The 19,300-nt window shown below is 39.3% G+C and overlaps 1 protein-coding gene across 4 annotated transcripts in view; it reads right to left on the minus strand.

Annotated features, from left to right (window-relative positions):
• Positions 1-19,300, minus strand: part of EPHA7 (EPH receptor A7) — a 259,070-nt gene that overhangs the window by 31,225 nt on the left and 208,545 nt on the right. For 3 of the 4 annotated variants that reach the window (XM_061623354.1, XM_061623357.1, XM_061623358.1), the window contains exons 7-12: positions 16,248-16,416; positions 11,468-11,576; positions 10,336-10,391; positions 5,454-5,579; positions 1,147-1,332; positions 504-565 (exon numbers count right to left, since the gene is read on the minus strand). In XM_061623354.1, the coding sequence (XP_061479338.1) occupies positions 504-565; positions 1,147-1,332; positions 5,454-5,579; positions 10,336-10,391; positions 11,468-11,576; positions 16,248-16,416 (708 nt within the window). The remainder of the gene's footprint in view (positions 1-503; positions 566-1,146; positions 1,333-5,453; positions 5,580-10,335; positions 10,392-11,467; positions 11,577-16,247; positions 16,417-19,300) is intronic. The other variant, XM_061623356.1, reaches the window with a different exon arrangement.

Below are 19,300 nucleotides of genomic sequence, written 5' to 3' on the forward strand. Positions count from 1 at the left end.
TACTGATTCTAACATTTATACAGTGTCCTTTTTGGACTTGATAGTTTTTGTAAGTTGTCTACCATAAATGGTAAAATCTCACAAAAACGTTGTACAAACTCTCTTAGCTAATGTAGGTTTTTTTAAAAAAAAAAATGATTCCTTCATTTCTAAATTACTGCTGCACTTAATTTAAGGACTCTTTCTTTTCTACAATGTTGAAAAGATACAAATATGATTTTGAAACATGTGTTCCCACAGTATGGCTTCAGGTCCCTTTTTATGATGGTAATCAAAACCACAATATCTGTCCCACATTGGATCACTTAGATGGCCAAAAATGTTTTCGTTTGATCCCGTCTGGTCTTCTAATTTCTAATCTGATTTTTCAGAGACCATTCAGAGATCTCTTAATGTTTGGCATGTTCTCATTTTACACTGAAAATTTTTTATTATGCTAAATTGGTAACATAGATGTTTTATTTTTGAAGTGCTATATATGCTTCCCTCTGGCGCTCGCTCACCCTGAGGAATGCATCCAGAGCTCCATTCTCCATGTATTCTATTACAATCATGACTGGTTTCCCTAAAAAAGAAAAAAAAAGAAAAAAGGGACATTTTGTTTAAAAAAAATCATCATCTGAACAGAGTCCCCCTCTCCATGTACACAATAAAACATATGTTGTTCCTTTGAATGGCTGAAGAGCTTAGGCAAGAGTGCTCCTGAAGCTTTCAACACAGTTTCTGAGATCTAACAAGCTCTTAAATGTCTGTGTGCAGAATATGGTCATGATTCGCAAAATTTAAACCGTACAAATCAAAATGTTAGTGTGTTCTACTGACTCCCACTGTGTGAGGAGAATTCTGGGGAAATGACACTTCAGATAATATGAAAGGACATAAGAAACCTTATCTTCTTACATGGTATTTGACGCTAAATGAGACTAGGAAAAATATATATATTGCAAAGTTCATCCTTTCATTGTGCACTGATCTTAATTTTTTGCTGAAGTTGTAGCAAAAACTAAGCATTGCCTTAGTTAGTTAGAAGAAAAAAAGAAAATCCATTAATCTATGCAGTGCATCTATCTCTTTCAAATCACTGACAATGAAAACTTTATATGATATTTAAAATGTTGTGTAAGGTCAGATCTGGTAGCTACTTACCTCTGGTAACAACCCCTTCTAAATGAACAACATTGGGATGGTCAAATTGTCCCATGATGCTTGCCTCACAAAGAAAATCCTTTCTCTGCTTTTCAGTGTAGCCCACTTTTAAAGTTTTAATAGCCACTGCAACATCTCTTTTTCCTGGAAGCTTTAGGCGCCCACTGCATACTTCTCCAAACTCTCCTGAAATGGAAAATGTATCATGTGTGAGGGAATCACACTAGTTCACACTGATACAGGACCAGAATCATGCCGCCAAATACGTTTATATGAAAACTGAGCACTCCTGCTTAATTTTATACCAGATGTGAATCAAATCAACAAGGCGATAATCCAACTAAAGTTAAGTACCTTCAAGTTTCAGTGATTTCAATGGAAAATATTTAAGCACATGGTTAGCTAACAGCGCCTCACTGAAATCAAAGGAATTGAAAAGTTTTGGCAAGATCATGCCCTAAAAAAGCAAATTTTTGCCTATTCTATAGCAACCCGAGAAAGCCATAAAAACTAAATCCTGCGCCATAAACAGAGTCAATAGTACAGTAGACAATGCCTGTGTAAAATAGAGGGTATCATAAACATGTGGGGCAGGGGAAGCTGAAAACTATAGTGCCTTCATCAAAATCAAACATGCACATCAACCACTCAAAGAACTGAGACCTTTTACCCCACAAGAGATTGCACCGCATTAGCAAAGGAACATGCTAAAAATTTTGATGACACATGTTTGTTACTTACACTGATATTTCATATGTTTACTTGATATAAATGGTACAAATATTTTTCTTTCCTTACTGTCAGGGCTGCTGAAATGAAGCTATTTTCCCCTCAATCTTTTTGCTAAATATAATCTGTGAACTGAAACATAGGGTAGGAGCACATTAAAGGCTTAAAACACAGCAAGGCTGTTTTTTTCTCGCTGCATTTCAATTTGATTTTGCAAATCCCGGTGTCTCCAGACACCCACTGTCTCTACCCAGTTTCCCCACTCCCCTGCCCTCTCCAACTCCTATTGGTGGAGCCTTCATCCCTCCATGTTATTTCTCATGGTGTTGACACTTTATCTTCACCAGAGTTGGCTGTGAACAGCGTGTCCAAGTGCCTGGAAGCCGTAAGTGGATGAATGGGAAGGAATAGGCTGAAACTAAACCCCGATAAGACCGAGGTGTTACTCGTAGGAGACAAGAGAAGGTTAGGAGATATTGACCTGGTGTTCAATGGGGTAAGACTACCCCTGAAAGACCAGGTACGCAGCCTTGGGGTCATTCTTGACTCCCAGCTGTCCATGGAGGCTCAGATTTCGGCAGTGAGCCAGGCAGCTTGGTATCAATTACATCTAATACAGAGGCTGCAACCCTACCTTCCTATCCACCTGATCCCACGGGTGATACATGCCCTGGTCTCCTCCCGCTTAGACTACTGTAATGCGCTCTATGTGGGGTTACCCTTGAAAATGGTCTGGAAATTACAGCTGATACAGAATGCAGCTGCACGTTTGATTAAAAACAGCCGTCGCCGTGATCATATTACTCCGGTGTTAATAGATCTACACTGGCTGCCAGTTGTTTACCGGGCCCAATTCAAGGTGTTGGTGTTGACCTTTAAAGCCCTATACGGTTTCGGCCCAGTTTATCTGAAGGAGCGCCTCCAGCGTCACAAATTATGCCGCTATATATGAGTTGTGTAGTGGACTCCCAGCTGAGCCGGCAGGCTCCTGGCCCTGCTGGGTTCCACTGACAGAAGCCCCTCATCCTGGCTGAGCTACACCACCACTGGGATCCTTCTGGCTCAGCCGGGGAGGTGTGCTGGGGATGGCCAGTCCTGTGGATGGGGAGCTGGCAGAAGTCAGTGGAAGCCCCAAAAATGGGGCATTCCAGGGGCATGGCAGAGGAGGAGCCAAAAGGGGTTCTTCCGTAGCGGCATCGAGTTCTTCAGAGTGTTCCCATGAGTCTGATCCCGGCAACATTTCTGCTGGGCAATAGGCCGGCTGAGTAAAATTATTTCAATGCCAGTTAATGGGGAACACTTACTCCCCTGCAGGGGTATTTGTGGGAGCTGGCTTTTACCTTCTGGTCCCTGTGCATGACTTCTGACTGAGCTGACACTCAGCTGGCCCAGCCGCTGCTGAATGGCTTCCCTGGCTCCTCCTCCACCAAGCCCCCTCCCACCGGCTTCATATGACTTGGATTGCTCTGTTACTCTACCAAAGTGCTATTAATTACTACTGCATACAGATGGGCAAGTTTATCCCTAGTTTATGTCAGATTTGCTCAGAAACCAGCTTTCTTCCCTACTGGGAATGTCATGGTCAATTTCTGGACCAATCTAACTACTACTACTACTACCAACAACAACAACAACAACAACTACGATAATAATAATTTATATACCACCATTCCTCCCAGAAGGAACCCAGGGTGGCAAACAAGGGACAAAATACTAAACCGATCTCAAAAACAAAGCATCTTAAAAACATATTTTTTTTAAAAAAAATCTTAGAAAGCATTTCCAACACAGATGCATTCTGGAGATAAGGTTTCTACTTAAAAGGCTAGCTGAAAGTGGAAGGTCTTCAGCAGATGCTGAACAGGTAAAAGAGATGGAACCTGCCTAATATTTAAGAGGAGGAGATTCTGAAGGGTAGGTACCACAACATTAAAGGTCTACTCCCTATGTCATGTGCAATGGACCTCCTGATAAGATGGTATCTGCAGGAGGCCCTCACCTGCAGAGCTCCTTGTAAACTTGCTATCTTTTCTCAGGGGCAGCTCTTCAAAGCACTATCTTATACAAAGCAACACAGTATTTCAGAAGAAACATTTATTTGTATATGGGGGCTGCTTTGAAGTGCTGTTCCCATAAAATTGCATTTGGAGAAAAAAGCTGTCCACAGGGGACCCTCTTGACACAGTTTTCCTGGAAGCAGACCTTCAATGCAGCCAGCTTGGCAAAGCAATGGAAACACCTCTCAATCAGCTGTTTGCATGGAGGCTCCAGCTCATGTGGAAAGTTATTTGCATGGTGGAATGAAGGTTCTTGCCCCACTTCTGCACCATGCTGTTATACTGCTGGCTTCTGCTGAATGTAAGAACCGAGGCTTAATGGATCTGGGCATATTTCACTTTTATTTACCTGCAAATAAGTGGTTAGAGTAGAGAGTACAAAGCATGTGGTTATGCTGGTACTAAAGGCAGATATCCTTGTTCAAATGTAAGATGGTGCACCAATAACCAATTACATGGATTTCAATGAGACAAACCATTACATGAGTTAAGAAAATATTCTGAATCAGGAGTGTACTTGAGATTAATTTTACTTATAGGTCATCATTAACGTCTTCTAAGGCTGCAATCCTATACACATTGACTTGGGAGCAGGCCCCAGTAAACTGACTGGAAATTACTTTCAAGTAAACATGCATAAGACTGAACTGTTTTCATATTCGCTTTTATGGCCTTTTTAAATTAGTGAGTCAGCCTTTTATAAAAAGCAAAGTATTACACATAATTTACAGTACTTGTCACATTGCTGCAAGGGTGATTTAAAGAAAAAGGGGGGAATCTAAAAGTACTGCATAAAACAACAGGAAATCAAAGAATGTTTCCTCCAGGAGTCTCAGGTATTTGATATTATTCTTGCCCATGGATACTTAATTTCACTACATGAACTAGTGTAATAAAAGTGTCACATATCTTATTAATGCAAACAAATGGAAACAGCTTTCCAGAGCATGAAAACCACTGCCTAAGTATGTGAAAAAAGGAAGAAAAGCAATGTAATGACAGTATAATTACCATCACTCACAAGAGCCAAGACAAGAACTTCTTACATTAATAAAATATGTTAAAAATGGCACCAAAGATAGTCCCTAAGGAAAATTTTGCTCAATAAAGCCAGTTCCTAGCTAAAACAAACATGAACATGGTTCCTTTACATGTGCATACAAAGTAAGCCTGCCTTTGGAGTTTAATGGAAATACTGATGCAAATACAGCCATCAAGATTTGAACTCAAATGCACCACCTTCTCTCAATAATGTGTAGGGAGGAACAAAATTATTTGCATTTGTAAAACACATTTTCATTTCATTTTCCTAAGTAGAAATAGAAACACACACGTTTGGGACCAATGGACTGTTTGTTTATTTTACATTTATGAGCAAAGGCAGCTTCAATGCTTTCAACCACCTTGTTTTAGGCAAGAGGCTCCATATGCAAGATATAATTATTTTCCTGTCATCATGATGTATGAGTTTCGATCCTGGCTAAATGGAAGAATTTTATAAGGAAGCCACAGCCAGCTTACCTGCACCAATCACACGCTCTATTTTAATACAGGAGGCATCTAACTCCTTGGCGAACTGATGGACAGCTCTATTTGGATCCTCGTAGGTTTCAGGGTCAATGTAGGTTTTGGTGCCTGGAAATTTAACTGTAATGATGTAAGAAAGCATGACTGTGATGAAGCAAAGCAGTTATTGTGCAGCCAACCCCGGAATTTCATTATGCAGAGTGTACCCTAGAACAGTGAAGGTCTGTCAAACCAACTGAATAAGGTGTTTCTCAGGAAGATTTCCTTACATTTGTGATCAGCGAAGAGCTTTACAGGAAGACCATTTTAAGGAGGGATGAAAAATGGAGCCGTGATTCTTTCTTCTGGGAGGCCTGATTCTTTCTTCTGAGAGTCTAATTCTCCCCAATTACCACAGTCGCTAGCCACCTTACACCTCCATTAGCTCAGGGCTGGCAATTGGGACAGCCAACTGATAATACTGATTTGGCCTGGAAGTTCTAGTTATTGATCCCTGCCTTACATTGACACATTGTCTTGCCTCAATGGGCCAATATTTTTAACCATATTCCTCCCCCCAACCATCCTGCATAGACAGAAATAGTTTGCAGGGAGAGATACCAGAGTGACGTCTCACTGCCTTTTGCCATGCTGCTGGTATTAGCCAGCATTCAGCAGGCTTGCCAACCAAGAAGGAGGCAGATATTGTCTTTATGAGATCAGAATGACATAATCTTGCAAGATGGAGTCTCACAAGATGAAGGAGGGTGAGATCTCTGCAGTTGTGTGGGTTACACCTGGAAGAGCACCCATTAACTGGTGCCCACCTCTTTCTTCCTAACACAAGGTGGCATTTACTCTGACAAGTAGTCTGTATTTGTCTCTGGCATATAAATGATATACCTATCTTGGGCTTTCTCTTTGTTTATTTATCTACATGATTCTGTTACATATACCCCAATTGTGAGTGTATCAATGAGTAGGGAAATCTGCAAATCATTATTGTAAGAAGTCTATGCAAGTTTTCCCACCTCTCACCCTCAGAGTTTCACATTTATCTTCCTGACCAAGAGTTGGATAGCCATAAATTATCTAGGGGAAGTGGGGATATTTACATTGTTTCTTCATAATACATGTTCATTCACTACCTAGTTATAGTCACCCTAGTATGTGGGGGGGGGGATAATGCATGAAGTAAAATGCTCTCTCCTAGACAGTCCATTGGCCTAATCACCAAGAGACTGGGTTGATAAAAGCAATTTTCAGGCACAGATTCAATCGATTTCCAGAAAGCTCTTAATGAAATAATCATGAGCAACATATTCAGAAGGTATTACATGTTACAACTGCAGCAGCTGTGTTATTAAAAATAATGCCATGGGAAAGCAATGCGGAGGTCATCCACTGAGCTGAATGGGCATACTGAGGATCTGTAAGAAATTATTTCAAATCTTCCCCAGAGTTTAATTTTGCAGCACTGCACTTTTAAATAGGTTTAGTGCTAATCATAATAATAATGGCTCAGCTTCTGGAGCTGAAAAGTGCTCATTTTTTATTTACGTTCCCAACCAGAAGTGAAAGAGAACAGAAAATAGGTTAACTGCCTATATTGTGCTTTCAAGCAAGCAGATGGAGAATGAGCCATCTTCTTGTGCTTGCGATAAGGAGCCTGGATTGGAGGTAACCTTGTGAATCGCAAATGGGTCTCTGATGGTACTTTATTCAAGCTGTCATAAAACATTTTGACAGGCCAAAGCTTTCTTGGCATACCAACGTGAAATAGTGCTCCCTCAGATTCAAAGACATTGTTAAAAGAAAATAGTAGGAGGAAACAAATGTAAATTGCAATTGGTTGACTAAACTCTTCTACTGTGTTTATATCTTTAAAAATGTAGCACTTGGGATTATTGAAACTTGAGGGGAAGTGAAAGGAAGACTGGGCATTCTATTAAATTCACTGCTCTGAAAGCTAGTTAAAGGGTTGCTGTTTCAAGTTACTGTGAAAATCCAGTCTGATATTCTAGCATATAAGAAAATTGTGTGGATATCACAGGAATGAAAGGATGTAAAATTGGAAACCAATGGTGACTTTTAGCATGGTGTTATGTTTCTCCCTAGAAACAATGATCATATCAAATTAAATACTATGCTTTCTATCTACAGGCTCTAAAAAGCATTTGAATAAAAAGGAAAGACTGTAAGACATTGTGGTTGGCTTCATGGTTGGTAATCTTTCCTGACAGATTTTAAACTTCCCTAGATATTGGATAACTAGATTTCTTGAAAGGAATACAATGAAGGAATGAAATGCGATTTTCACTGTTAGTTTCTTACTATTAAGACTAACTAACCTATTTACATTTTCTTTCCCTAAAACATATAATCTAAAAATAATGAGTGCTGGGGAAAAGCATTTTTCAGCTATCACTTTCCCTTTCCCTGTAGACACACGTAAAAGGAAAAAAACTCAATTAATTTTATTTCTTTCTCAGATATCACTCGAGACAAATATTTAAAAGTCCTTAAGTATTTTAAAGATGTGAAGATCCTGGCTACAACAAAAATGAGATGGTGTTAGTAAGACTATCACCCCTCAGAGAAACTTCATTACAATAGTGGGATATTTGCAATTGCTTTATTTTAAGAACAACAACATGCACTCAGAATGTGATAACCCCGATTCCCATTACTATTTTCCATCTTTTCGGTAAAATGCTTGGCAAGACCTGACTGGAATGGTTTCAGTCAGTCCTTTAATGAAATGATTTAAGTATTGATATATATAAACTCAGAGAAAATGAATGAACTCAGGCTGATCTAATTTTATGAGAGAGGAAAGGTCAAAAAGAAACTTTGAGCTGGCTTTGACTTGAGTCTCTGGATAGCATTACCAAATACTAACATCAAGGAACCACTAGAATAAAACATCTTTGGCCATGCTGTTATGACACTTCATTTACTACTGAATATCAAAATCTAAATGTTAACAACAAACTCCACATAGTAAGAAACTATTACAAATAAAACACTGATAACCAGCCACTTTGTTACATTAAAACTCCTGTGGTGATAATGGTGGCAAAGATTATTAAAATATTATTGACTCCATAGCAAAAAATAAATCCTGAAAAAACCTTGATATTAGAAAAAAGTTACTAACAACACAATCATAGGAATATGTCTATTTAGAAGTTAGTCCCATCAATGGGGCTTACTCTCAGGTAAGTGGGTATAGGATTGCAGCCTAAATCAGGAAGGTTGTATTTACCCTACATGAGAACTTTCCCTTGAGTGTTTTGAATAGATCCCCTGTTGAATTGTAGAATGACACTATATTTAACCTGATGGCATTATCAACCAATCAGATTCTCAGTCCACTCCATTTGCTTTAATGAATCAGTCATTTTGTTCAGTAAGCACCAATGAAAAGCATGGATTCACATGACTCAGATTGTAAGTGAATTATTATTAACTTGACTGTAAAAAAATGCTTACAACTAAGCATTGTAGCAAAAAATGCTACAAGCTGGAAACCATTTCCTGGGGAAATATGTATAGTTTCATCACTGTTGTCTTCAAGTGGTTCCTAAATACATTTTTATTTCAGTCTGAGTTTGGCTAATTTTAATGTGCAATGGTTTTTAAAGCATTTTATTGCTGCTGTTTGCTAACCAGAGTGGTATGTTATTGTTCTTGGCCTTTTTGTTGAGGCTGTTATTATGTGCATGTTTAAACTGCTTTGTAAGGGCAGTGGGCCATTGTTATGATGATGATCAGTAGCAGCATATTTTATACTGCTTTTGCAAACTGCTTTGTGGGGACAGTGTGCCCTGAAAGGTAGGTTACAAATTTTTAAAATATAAAAATACACTGTAACCTAAAAAGGGAGAGAAGAGATTAAAGGACAATGAGTTAACTTCTGTACAATCACTGAGTTTTTTCAGATCCTCCATTTGCACTGTGCTTCTGAAAAGGCACTCCTTCAAGTCAAGGGATCCTCTCAAGTATTTGTGACTTGTGCAGCAATTAGAGGATGTTCAAAACTGTTGAGAGTTTTCCTCTTGCTTTCATTCTGCAACATGTACATTCACAATTCTTTTGTTGGCTTATATGTACCTAACTGTGTCCTATGTACTCAATAGCTATAATGCTGTGCAGAGTTATATCGGCATGACACTCACTGAATTCAAAAGAGAAAATGCATGACATGCATTCAGGCTCAAATTCACAGTGTAAATTATTTATGTTATCGTCCTTAAAAAGTCTAAGAAATGTACCTTTTTATATGATACCAGCTTTTAAAAAAGATTGGTAAGACTACACTGAAATCTTATGATTCAGCTATTATGTACACCAGTTATACTACGTTCTATGACTATTATGTTGGCTAATCACTGAGACAAATTTTGAAATTTAGTTTTATCTCTATATATTTTACTATAGTTTCTATTTTGTCTTATGTCTTAGGACAATTGACGAACCCTAATTTTTATGATCAGAGATTTTCTGCACAAAAAATCAAAATCAAATAGCTACTGGGCCAGCAACAATCAATCACAGAATCTCAGAGGGAACCATTAGGATATTGTGAAACACTTATTCAAAAGCAACCAAAGGAAAATGTGGATTGGAGACAACCATGTATCATACAAACGTACAGCAATAAAATCTGTGGTGTGAACAACATCGATTTTATTCTGCGTATTTTTGGAAGAGATCATACTTCTTTTACAGTTTTTAACTTCACACTTGCTGTTTACACAGCATTTAAAAATTTATTATAGTTGTTCTTCTGCAAGAGTGTTGTTTTAGTATTGTGTCTATTCTATTACAACCAGTCCCAATGCATTATAATTGGCCTGGAAATTCGTAGGGGAAATAACAGCAAAACACTTACAATGAAAGTAAAGTTCTTCATCTCCTTCTTGATCAGCTTTGCTATAGCCACAGTGCCTGCAAAAAAGATGAAAAGGGCATTTTCATCAAAAATAAAACTACTTCACATTTGGATTTTTTTTCTCCATTGAGAAAGCTCTACACAACTAGAACTATGGAACGGACATAAGAGGATGTATAAACATAAAATCCTTGTAAATTTCAGTAACCACTTACATGGTTAGTTGACTTCTGATCCATACACAGAAAGTATTTCTGTGCACCAGGGGTATAGTCGTCCACGGTCTCAGGGGTCTTAGACCCCTTACGTTTTTGGGAGTAGGGTCCCAGCAGGGTCCCTATGTCTCTAGCATCCTATGAGACAATCAGCATGAAAGAGGAGTGTGTTAGTCACTAAGAAGAGTCTTCTAACATGCTTCCTTGTCCTTTTCTGCTGACTGGAGCCAGTCAGAGTGAAAGGAGGTGAGTCAGCCACTGAGAAGACTCTTCTCAGCAGCTAACACTCTCCCCTTTCATGCTTATTGGCTCCTGGGGATATCTCATGTTGTGGGAGAAGGCAATAGCAAGGATCTCATTCTCAATCCAGCAGCAAAAAAAAAAAAAAGGGGGGGGAGACATGGCTGTGACTAACATGAAGGGACCCTGCACTTCTGAATTTGCCACTACGCTATTGCTGTGCACACATTCGGAAGTACTGATATCCTCCCCCAATGCATTCCCTGCACTGTATATATCTGTCTGGATCCTTAGGAGCCTTGGGTGTGCACGTGTGCATAAAGAGCTATACCAGGAAGAAGCGCTGAAAAAGCCCTGGTGCACTTGTACAATACTGGACATGCCGTTTGGATCTTGGCCTTTGCCAAGATCATGGCAGAGTCAATAAATGAATTCAAATAACCAATGGCTTTTCTGGGTTAAGTTCAATGAACATGCCTATCAATAACACTAAGAATATGATTTACATTAAATGTAAAAATGTAAAAAATGTAATCAAAGAAGGTTTTGTGTGAAAAATATTGAGATTTTTCACTTTAAAACCCAATACATGACCAAAGAAGAGTCTCAAAAAATGTAATTCATACCAAGTAGCTATTAAAATAGGCTTAAACTGTCTTAAAACTTGTACACAGTACCTTCGTCCAATGATGAAGCCAAAAACCATGAAGACCAGAATGATGGTGCCTGCCACAGCTACCACAGCTATGATTATCACAGGATTCTGTTCACTGGAGACAGCAGTGGCTACCAATAGGAAAAAAGAAGAAGAGAGGAGGTGTTCAAGATTAATTTCAAAATGCAATTCTTAATCACATTTTGGCACAATTCTACAATTTCAGAGACCGTTGTGAGTATACAGGTTACATGATTTGTAACCTAAAATGAAAGATACACATTTGATGTCAGTAAACTAGGATCAGGTCTATTGTTTTATCCTGAAATAGGTTCCCAACTACTGTTTGACAGACACAAAAATTCAACACATGCAATTTTGCTATCACTATGTCTCTATATTAGGAAACTGTATAGTTGCTTCGCCTGTCCACTCCTTGTTCATCTGTCCCACATCCGTTCACCTCACTCATCCTCCCATAGCCATTCACCTCACTTGTATGTCCCTCGTCCACAGCTGCTAGCCTTGCCCCGCTCACTCTCTCACCAGTCCCACAGCTACTCGCCTTGCTTGTCCAACCCATAGCCACCTGGTCACCTCACTCCTACGCCACCTATCTTTGTTTCCCTGATGCCTTGCTTGCTGCCCTGCCATCATGCTCCACACACGCCCCATGTCACACTGTGTTATGTCATTACGCCATGACAGTGTAGGATTTTTATTATATAGTAAGACATATAACAACTTTAATACTGTATACCAGTGAATGAGTCCCACTGAATTCAATGGGGGTTATTTCTGAATAGGATTGTACTGCCAGTTGCGAGTGAAGGGGCGAAATAAGACAAGGACACATCAGCTTGGGTTGAACAAGGGCCACTTTATTAAACTATACAAAAACACCTTTTAAAGTGACCTGCAGAGGGAAACCTAGGTGCGGAACTATCTATAAGGAAGCATCTTGCCATACAGCTCACGGGCGACCAGCCCCTGCTTGGGACAAGGGCAAGCCCCATCTGCTTACCCCTTCCACCAGCCAAGCCCAGTAGGTGAGTAAGGGGGCCTTCTCAGGTCACCACCCCCCGGGGCCGCACAACCCTCGGGTGGATGAGTTAAGTTGGCCCCAAAAGCAGCCCATATCCTGCCCTCAAGCTGCAAAGCTCTGACAGACAGGCCTCTGGAACCACCAATCACCTCCAAAGGTGCCTAAGGGGGCCACCGAGCTTGTCCTTACCTATTTCCCTTTCCGCACCTTCCCACACCAGTGCCCCAATTATAAACTGCCCTCCTAGGGCAATTAAACTTCGACCATAACAAAATAGCCAAATTAGCCAAATTCACCTATTATTCACAATGCCCCCTAACCCGATTCCATCCCACCCTCACAGTGTGGAGTAGGCAAAAAACCTGCCCGCCAAACAAGGGTGGGCAGGGTAAAAATTCCTACTTGGTCCCGAAGCAACCATTGAACACACTATATGAGAGGGAGGGCGGGGAGGGCGTCGCTCACTGAAAGAGGAGGTAGAAGGGGAGCCTGGCCTTAAATAGGCCCATGGCCCCTCCCCTCCCTGCCGCACGTCACGCACGCATAACGCTGCAACACGCGACGTTGCCCTTAATGAAGATGGCCACGGCAGCATCTCTCACTCCTCGCAACTATGCCCCGCTTATCCATGCTGCGCAGGTAAGTGGGGCTTCATTTTACATTTTTCTTAAAGTAGTTATTAAGTATTCCACAACATTGCAACTGTGTTAAATAAATTATTGATTTACTGTAGGTCTCTTTTTATTACCTTTAACTTGTTAATGTTTGCTATTGGTTGCATTCTGTTCCCATCAACAATCACAGTGGATTACATAAATTCAAGATGAGATGAACAATCCTAGTGCCTAGTTCTGGAGTGGGGTTATGATGTAGTGGAAACGCTTCACCACTGGCAAAGAGGAGCTCAGGTGGGGTGAGGGTGCTTTGTCAATCACAGAGGCCGCCACTGCACCTGTGGAAAGCTCTGCAGGGATAGATCTACTGCTTCTGGTGACTGACACTATGCCCCTAAATGGAGTGTTCTGGAAATGGGGCTGGGGCAGCCTTAAATCCATTGGATCCAAAGTGCTTTTTTTCCCCCTCAAGAGACCCCAGGAATGGGCCCATTACCTACACCAGTCTGGAGTTGGTGTAATTCCTCCACTGGTTTTAGAAAGGGGATTTTTTTAAAAAAAGAAACATTTGGGGGGAAGGAAATGTGTTGCCCCCCACCTTGGCAGGTGCAATCTGACAGGCTTTAGCCCCTCACTCCCACTTTGCACTGTTAGATATTAATAAAAGTAATGAAGTAGGGCTAAGTGTATGTGAGTCTTTTATAAACCATCACCCACGTTAACAACATTGTCAAAAATTCTGAACATAATTCAGCCTGTTCACTTTTTTTTCACTGCTGAAAAGTATAGATCATACAAGAGTTACATAAACAAGAAATGAAAAACTGCTTGAAGTTCTCCAACATCTGTCAATTATTTACTATGCTAGCATGTACTAATGAAGATTCTGGCCCTAAAAGCAATGTCACTGATGTCCGAAGAAGAAAAAAACACCTCAAGAAGTATGGGTCATGTGGGGACAATAGTTGATCAAGGACAAAAATGTGAGAAGTTTAATATTAACCATTTGTTTGGAGTGTTAAAAAAATAAAGCTGCCAGACAAGGCGCTATTGTGCATTAAGTACACTTTGAAATTAATTAAATAAACAAATAAATCTCAAGTTAATGCAGGTTTCCAATGATGAATTCAAAGCAAAAGCCACTTTGTCCTTAGGGCATAGTTACCAGAGTGGGATGGGTGAATGTGAGGGGACAATTAAGAGCCAGCACTAATTTGGGTCTCAATAATGGGCGCTTGGCTCCTACTGGGAGGAAGGGTGGGATATATAAATAAATAAATAAAATAATATAAAAAAGCATAATATTTTTAAAAATCTAAAAATGTCCCTATGTTATTGCATTGTACCCACACTTGGGACAAAGACGTAAGGTACAGATGTTGGATAATTTATTTAATCATGAGATATGCCTGGCAGCCTTTGTCTGCCAATCACCTGACAGCCTATTCCTGCCTCCTGGCTGGCAGACCATACCTACTACTGTTGAGGAAGGCCCCTCCAGATTACATACCTCCAGTTCTCACAGGATTTTTGTGTATGATCCAAAGAACCTCAATTGTTTTCGCTTCCCCCTGGATCCCAAAGCCCTGCGAGGCAAAACTAGGCAATCCCCTAACATTATAAAGTTGCCTCAGGATGTTCCCCTTTTGCTGTTGCTGTTAATTCTTTCCTACATTACAATGTCATTGTTGATTGATTTAATGATGCCATTCAGAACAATCTCCCAATTTACCCAAGGGGCAGTATAGAGTAGATGAAAAAAAACCCTGCATCCCATAGCCAAGGTAAAGAATTCCTACTCAGCCCTGAAGCTTTACCTTTATTGCCATTAGGGTAGGAAGGGTGGGTGCTATGCTAATAAGCAAATGGAAAGGGCCCTCTAGTGTGGTGCTACCAGAATATATAGCTGGCCAAGCCCTGCCCCCAGTGCACAATGCGCAGATGCTATGAGCATCCCTGCATCCCTGTTCTCCCTCTCCTGAGTGCATGGAATGCTGACATCCACCCAGGGGCCTCTACAAGCCATGGGGAATGGGGGAGCACACTTTGTGGCTAAGGATGGATGGACCTGTCATTTCCGGTTCTCTACATTCCTAATTTTTCCAGTCTTAAATTCAGTTCTGACATAAATGACATAAATAAATAAATTAACAAATCAGAAGAGCTCTCATGACCATGCAGCAATTTGTGATTTTTTTAAAAAAAAATCCTCATGAAAATTCTTTAGCATTTTAGTGTGCATTGCTCCCAATAAACACATTTTTGTTTGCTGTTTTGACTAATGTGCACATTTTTGCAAGCAATTTCTCCTAATATAATGCATTGCTATATTTTATTTTCACTAATACATACTTTTTTATACACATGTCCCTTCAATATATGCATTCTTGTAAACATTGGTTCAAGAACTGCATCACAAAATTCAGATAAGCATGAATTTTGAAGAATAGTGATGTTTCAGTTCTCGTGTTGTTTTGGAAAGTGCAAATTTTATAAATTCAGCTTTAAATGCATACCTATATGTTTATTACTCAAGTGGCAGCCAATCAAATTGAGCAGGGGCAGCAAAACTTACAATGTAGAAAAAGGAAAATGCTCTTTTCTACTTGAGAGAAAAGAGCATATGTACCTGCCTTAAACGACGTCAGATCTCTGGTCTATCAGTCACAGTGTGACTGAAAGCAGCTGTCCAGGATCTCAAGTAGAACTCCTTTTTAAGATGCCAGAGACTGAGTCTGATGTCAGAGCATCTGCTCTACTACTGAGTCCCTCCCTCGTTAGGTGTAAGAAAAGAAAGTGAAGGAAAAGATGACCAGGGCCACTGGTTTCAAATTATCAATATAGCAGCTGAAAAATATAATGCCAGCCCAAGGATTGTTTTTTTTAAATGGATTTTAAAAATGGGCTCAGTTAGTGGCTCAGCCAATTTATCTCTGTGCGGATGCAAGTATATCACAACTGCCGCTAACTAGAAAGAAATGAGGAGTCCAAGAATTAGGATGTTCATTGAAATGAGACATAAAAAAAACTCAACAAAGGGCTGGGTGTCTCACCAAGTACCATTCTGACTCTCCTGACCAAGCTCTAGTGTTTTCATTGTTTATTGATGCTATTAATCGGCACGAGATACAATTACATTTTACCTGTGGCTTCCTCTAGTGTAGCAACATCTAATCTAGGACTGTAACTTCCATATCCAGCAGCAGTAAATGCACGAATCTGAAAAACATATACTGTTCCTGGTTTCAGATTATTCACCGATACAGAGGTGGACCTCGTTTTCACTGTTGAATAAGTCCTCTCCCTTTGGTCCTGTAAACACAAAGACAAATGACTGGATAGTATTTAAAACTGAGATTTCATAACAGCAATTGATCGTCAACAGCAACTGGTCCTGGCACTCTTATTTCAGTTTGCTACAAAGAGTGTGCCCCCCCCCCCATAAATAATGTAGTTACACATTATGGAGCATTACAATGCAATATCATTTCACTGAGAGGTTTTTAAAATGACATAAATGTACATGGGAAGCACATGCAAAGCACTCATAAAATTAACGAGATAACCTTCGTGAAACCCCTCTCTTTAGTTTAACCTATATGGTTCTATTTTTGTTTGGAAATATTTTACTTATTTTTATAATTGTATGATTATATTTTTGAAACCCACTCTGGGATCTTATGGTGAAGGATGGGTAGGGCATATTTATAAATAAATAAAGTAAGTACATTGCCATTGTCTTTATGTATCTGATTGTATGATACTTTAGTTTCTGCTCAAATATTGTATTATGTCAGTTTACTAATAACATACCAAGCTAGATCTTAGCAATTTATTTCTCTGGTTCCCCACCCTCCACCTGGACCTCTTAAAATGGACAACTGTTGCAGTCAGTCAGATGAGCAGGGTCGTGTAGAATGAATTGCATTTTATCTGCTTTGATGAAAATAATAATGACTATGAAGGAACTATAAAATATCCCATTATCTGCAGCAGATATCTGCGTTCACTCCTCTGAAAAGGACAACCAAATAGGGAGAAATGTTAGTTCTCAGAACAAATTGCTTTTGCCTCAGTTTTAACATTGTTTTACAATTATTTCATGCTGCTTGTGTAGATTTTAGATTGCATTGATCTTACTGTTTTTTCTATTGATCTTATTCTTTAATTTTTGTTTTATTTTTTTTAAAAAATTTATCCACCCAGAGGACATAATTAATGGAAGATATGTAAATGACATAAATAAATAAACAAATCAGAAGATCTCTGTGGGTGCATGACCATGCATACATGTGTAGATCTGTATGGCTACTACATCTAGTGAGTTGCTTCCGGAATGGTGGCAGGTGACTATTTTAATCTTTCATACCAATATACACATGCAAACAATTAAGACTGGGTGAAACCATAAAAGATTTGAACATGTTATAGGAAGCAACCCACAAGGAAGTTATCCTATGCATGGTTCACTGAAGTGAATGAGAATTACATAATAAGAGCACTTCTGTCTCTTGCGTGCTTTCAATTCATTTCAGTGGGGCTCACAGAGAGCTTTGCAATGAGTTGTGTCTAAAGTAGTTAGATGTTACTCACACTTTATTTTATAAACACTGCACCAATACCTTCACATGAAAATTTAAACCATATCAATGCTATAGCGTGAAACTGGTTTAAAAGTCATTTTCTCTTTCCAGCAACCCTGTCCCAGGCAATATGCTTCTGAATAACAGTTGCTGGAAATCACATGAGGAGAGAACACTGTTACTCTTACATCCTGCTTATGGGCTTCCCACAGGCATCTGGTTGGTCACAGTGAGAACAGCATGGTGGACTAGATGGACCACTGGCCTGATTGAGCAGGGTCTTCTTGTATTCTAATGTCCTAGGAATCGTAGTTCAGGGTGGGGTAGGAATCACTAATGAAAAATTCTCAGCACTTCAGTAAACTGCAATTCCCAGGGCTATTCTATGAAAGCATGGCATAGAACTGATACCGGTTTGTTGTGTAGATCTTTCAAGAAAAGACATGAGTATTTTGGTGATGGCAAGGAAAATTAAGAGAACTTTCTATTTAGACACTAATTTTATCTTATGAAGTATTTTAAATATAAACAACCTCAAAGTTAACTATTTGCTCAAATACCTTTTGATGTTGACAGATGACAACAAAAGACACCTGTCCTTTAAAGCCATAGAAATTTGCCAAATTGTAATTCTAGTTTAGTACACAAGAAGTTAAATTGTTTTTCTGTTAGCAGGTTTGAGAAAAATTTGCTCTACTTCTCCCAATTAATCAATATTTATAAAATGTATAAATAGGAACAAGGAAGAGGGTAGGAAAGAAAAATACAGGCAATAATTTGAGGGAAACACTACATCATAATTTCAGTTGTAAACTTAATTTAGATCCTAAAGTATGATTTCACTGAAAAACTAAAGTTTAACTACAGTGCAGGTCCTCTTGAGTGTACAAACCGGGCTAGAAACTGGAGACATAAGGATTTCTATACTTTCATTTCTACTATATGTGAGATACTAACAACAATTCAATGCTGTAGACTAAAACCTTATACTAGATATTACTGCAACGTCACTCCAGCACAGAGCTTGGAAAAGTTACTTTTTTAAACTACAACTCCCATCAACCCAATCCAGTGGCCATGCTTGCCGGGGCTGATGGGAGCTGTAGTTCAAAAAAGTAACTTTTCCAAGCTCTGCCAGCATATGTATGTTTACAGTGACAGCCTGCAATCCTGAGAGGTATTCTATATTTGTTTAGGACAACAGCGCTGAGAGTAAATAGCAGGCAAATCTAACTGAAAAAGTAAGTTATTCCACTCAAACTGCAATGAATGTAGAAAAACTATCTAGGTCATCAGATACAATTTCCCCAAGTAACCACACTAAGACAAATATTTACGCCATTACCAGATAAGAAAGATACAGAATAAAAGGTGCATGAATTGTAATGTTTTTTCTTAAACAAGTAGTATTCATCAAGGGACAAAAAATAGAGGGGGGAATTTTGCAGGAAAAATCTGTTAGAAGGAAAAGGCAGAATTTAGTCTTCTGCTCACAGAGTTCTTGTGCACAAGACTTTCTTCTGACCTAACATTTTCCTAGGGTTTTTTTCCACAGACATTATTGGAAAACCATCACAACAGAATACTAAATCCTTTGATGGAGCAGTCAGGTG

This window comes from Rhineura floridana, chromosome 4 (genome assembly GCF_030035675.1).
Source record: "Rhineura floridana isolate rRhiFlo1 chromosome 4, rRhiFlo1.hap2, whole genome shotgun sequence".
NCBI classification, from domain to species: domain Eukaryota; kingdom Metazoa; phylum Chordata; class Lepidosauria; order Squamata; family Rhineuridae; genus Rhineura; species Rhineura floridana.